The 4,267-nt window shown below is 44.2% G+C and overlaps 1 protein-coding gene across 1 annotated transcript in view; it reads right to left on the bottom strand.

Moving 5' to 3' along the window:
• The window catches only part of CLEC19A (C-type lectin domain containing 19A), an 11,811-nt gene that overhangs the window by 3,912 nt on the left and 3,632 nt on the right, over window positions 1–4,267 (bottom strand). Inside the window, exon 2 of the mRNA XM_024204740.1 lies at window positions 1,043–1,208. Coding sequence (XP_024060508.1) covers window positions 1,043–1,208 — 166 coding nt within the window. The remainder of the gene's footprint in view (window positions 1–1,042; window positions 1,209–4,267) is intronic.

Here is a 4,267-nt window from a genome sequence, read left to right as displayed (position 1 = left end):
AATGCCCTTTCGCTCACTAGGGACCTGCTTCAGTACTCCTTGACATCAATGAAAACACTTCTGCATTACCTCTCTGGCAGTTTTCAGTATTAGCCTGTGGGGGAGGGAAGGGGAGTTGGGGGGAGAGAGAGAGATTCTTGAATTTGAGATGAATTATAGATGTGCCCACGTAGCAAAGTCTTCCTCTGATACCTGGATGTTTAGATCCAGCATTTTGCTTTGGGCCCCATTTCTAATCTGGGTTTGTGAACTGTTCCATGAAACATGGAGTGGAAAACCTTTCTATTTTGAAAGTTCTGAGTCAGACAAAATTGTAACCAAAATTGTTCCCTTGAAAGCAAAGCCACCCTCCTCTGTCCAGGGACTGATTAGCATAATGGGTACAATGTGACTGCAGTTGTCAGAGTGGCGTCTGTTGTAATTGAGGGCCAAATTTTCAAAGAGTCTCCAAAAATATGACCATAAAATTGGCTCAAGCATCTGGTAGGTGGTGTGCAGTTTATATGCAAATGCATGGGGTTTGCATGCACATTCACACGGCCTTTTGAAAACGTGGCCCTTTAAGTTATTATATTGTACCACCACAGCCAAACCCAGGGTGATCCAAATAGCTTTGTTGTAACACAGAGCATAAGGTGACAATTTGTTATTTATGTTAATGTAACTAAACAGTGTTACAGACCATGGCCATTTCACAAGCGCCTCTGGACTTGACTAAGAGCAATAGCGATAGATCTGCTTCAGAATTATTGGTTCTACCACTTGAGCTAAAGGAGACTCTCTGATAGACATCTAATTAATACAGTTGAGGAGTTTTGATTCTGTCCATTAGAGGGCAGAGATACACATGCACACTAGCTAGTGCATTTCAATGCAGATACACAGAATTTACGACAGTGGTACATTTGGCTTGAATGGGTTTGTTTTCTCATAGGAAGGCTAAACTCCAGCTGAGGAATTATTTATATATTTATTTATTGCAGCAGACATCGTTTAGCTGGACTTTGACAATGTTTTAGAAACAGATTTCTTTGATTCTTACCTGTGAATAGACGCTAATTTGGCTGATTTTATGCCAATGGAAAATTCCGCACAATAGAGATCGGCTTCAGCCCATGTTTTATTGATGGGAAAGTATCTGTAACAGTACCCTTCATATTCTGTCCAAAACAGTGGGCAGGAGTAGGACTGAATTGGCTCTGGCATAGCTGGGGAGAAAGGAAAGAAAACTGGAAGTGCATTTAATACACAACAGCTGCGGGGACCCCGGAAATGGTGAATGTCTCTGTTGTTTAGCACCTGTCTCCTTGTTGGCTTTACAAAAAACAAAAACAAAAAATTCCCCCAAGGGCCTAGATTTTCACAAGCAACTGGGGACTTTGGGTGCCTCCATTCTTGGATATCTCCTCAAAATATCTGAATTTCAGAGGATGGGAGCTCAGCACTTTGGAAAGTTTGAGCAGAATTTGCCATTTTTGAGTAGTCCAAGCAGGGAAGAAAAATACTCTTGGATGCTACCATAATATAAATATTTACTAACCCTATTGTACATTTTCCAAGTAGGACGGAAGTGACACTATGGAGTTCTGTAGGGGTCAGGTTTGGGCCCTTTCTCATTCACATCAATGCCTGGAAAGAGCAAACTTGTAGGAGAGGTTGTACCACCATTGCAGATAACACAGGGAGGAGGGAAAAGACTCCAATCAAAGGGACCAGGGGAAAAAAATGGGGGCAGTGGTGGGAAAGGGATACATGCAACTTAATGTAGTAAAAGCATTGAAAACAGTGTAGAAAGATGCCAAGAAACATTCTACTCTAAATGGTCACAAGATACAAGACACTGAGGGTGAAATAGTGAGCAGAACTTTAAATCCATCAGTCACATTTCTGGGAGATAGGTAAGAAGGTAAATAGGGCCCTGATTCAGCAAAATATTTAAGTACATGCTTAACTTTAAGTACATGACTGGTCTTGCTGAAATCAATGGAATGATCTAGGTGCTTAAAGTTAGATGTGTGCTTAGGAATCCTGCTGGACTAGGGCTTTAATCACCAGGACACATCACAGAAGTTGAGAAAGCTCAGTCATCTCATCTCCTTGCCAGTGTGGGATTGTTCCCTGCACTAAATTCATTCTTGAGTGCTGTCCTTTGTTTATTTGCTTTAAATCAATGGACTCATGGAGCACTAGTCATCCTTCACAAAGGACGAGCGAGCTCCCAGCTGGAGTGACCACTGAAGACTTGGAAAAGGTAGAGCCGAGGGCAGCAAGGATGAAATGTTTCAGGTTTTGGAAAAAGGGGGAGGAAAACGCTGCTGTTGTTCTTTAGAAAAGAGGAAGCACAACTAATGTGTATGAACTCCTGAGAGGTCCAGCGAAGGTGGATGCCACAAAACTATCCAAGCAAATAACAGGCTCAAAACCCAAAGAGTTCAAACTGAAGCTAGGAACGGATCTGGTATTCAGGGACTTCAAGGGGAATCATCTTTACAATGACCATAATTAACCTGTAGAACAAACTCTGCCAAAGGCAGCAACTGAAGCAGCAAGTATGAGCATATTAAAAAGGGGGGGTGATTAGCCAAGTCCAAATCATCACAGGGTATAAATGCTAGAACTAGCTGGACTGAGCTCCTTCCTCCCCAAATGTCACTACGTGAAGCTTCCTTTGGCAGTCATTTTGCACCACATTTCTTTAGTTCCTTCCACCCAGGGCCCTCAAAGCATTTTACAAACATCAGCCAATTAAGCCTCACAGAAGCCCCCTGATATAAGCATTACACTCAGTTTTCAAATAAAGAACACCTAAGAGGCAAAGGTGCTCATTGATGATAACACAGGAAGTCGGAGCCACAGCCAGCACTAGAACCCAGCTCTTTTGCTCCAAGGCCTGTCCTTTAACCATTACATCACCATTCCTGAGTACAGAACATAAAACTAGCTCTGGTTATAGATCAGCTCCCCAGAAACTGGGAGACTTGTCACAGTCTGTGGCAGAAGAATGACTCAGATACCTGGAACTGACTGTTCCCGGCATTTCAGCGCTCACAATAGCACTGTGAATCAAACAGCAGGCATTCAGGGGAACTGGAGTGCTGTGAGTCAGTCTCTCCTGCTGACCCAGGGTATTATATGCCTCCATAATGTCAGATATGCTGAGCCCAGTTATTTCAAGTACTGCAAAACAGGCGCTATTTTGTGGCTAATATAAACAGCTACTTTTTCATTGCCTTTCTCTGACAGCCCCAAGCCTCCACCAGCACTCTTCTGTCCCCTGAGCTCAGATAAAAGATAATTATTCTTCCTTTGTGGTGACCCTTCCCCTTTCCCCTCCAGAGCTCTTTAGAGGCTGTATCCTGATACAAGTGCTCTTGGAGCCAGTTCCAGTCATTATCAGCCCTGAGAAGTGCCATGCCTAGATAACTAGGGTCAGTGAGCAACTCGGATCTCAAGAACCAAGTAACATTGTAGAGATGAACAAGTTGCTTTCAGATCATTATGTCTGACTGTGTTAGTGATGGGCTATGCAAAAGAGCTCTAGTCGAAAATCAGATCGATACCTTGAAAAATGGAAGCAGCTTTTTAAAAATCGTAGCAAATTTGTATTCAGTTCATAGAATCATAGAATATCAGGGTTGGAAGGGACCTCAGGAGGTCATCTAGTCCAACCCCCTGATCAAGGCAGGACCAGTCTTGTTAACAGCAAGATGCAATGTTTATTCCCATGGGCCACATCCTGCCATCGTCTCACAGAGAAAACAGTTCTCAGGGCTACCTCACATCCTGTTACAACAAAACCCAAGCGAGAGAGGGACAGAAGTATCAAACACCAATGAACGGAAGTGAGGGATCGGCCTCCAGCCTCCACAGATCCCAGGACAGGAACCACCAAATAGCTGCAATCCACCCTGGGCTCCACCTTCCCTCACATGTACTGAGGGGTCAGTCATGGAATATAGGTTAGTGCTGCTTATAACTTCTGTGCATCTCAGCCTGGCTGTCCACAGGGTCCCTAGCCTCCCTGCTTACCTACTCCCAGAGCCCCTCAGATCCCAGGGAGGGTGGAATTGCCAGGAGAGGCCTTAGTGAGTGATAGGGAGCACAGCACACCAGCTTTGCTGGTTTATGCGGGGCTCTTTCACCCACTCATTTTACTTCTCTTTGCTCCCCATCACACCTCACTACAGGGTCCTCAGCCAGGCAAACTATTGATGTCCATAGGCATTTTAGCTTGAGGGCCAAATCCAAAGCCCTTGGAGAGCAAGAG

This window comes from Terrapene carolina, unplaced genomic scaffold, assembly GCF_002925995.2.
Source record: "Terrapene carolina triunguis isolate 2854851 unplaced genomic scaffold, T_m_triunguis-2.0 Scaffold93, whole genome shotgun sequence".
Taxonomy (NCBI): domain Eukaryota; kingdom Metazoa; phylum Chordata; order Testudines; family Emydidae; genus Terrapene; species Terrapene triunguis.
Note: the sequence above shows the minus strand (reverse complement) of the source record. Positions and strands in the feature narration are given on the sequence as shown.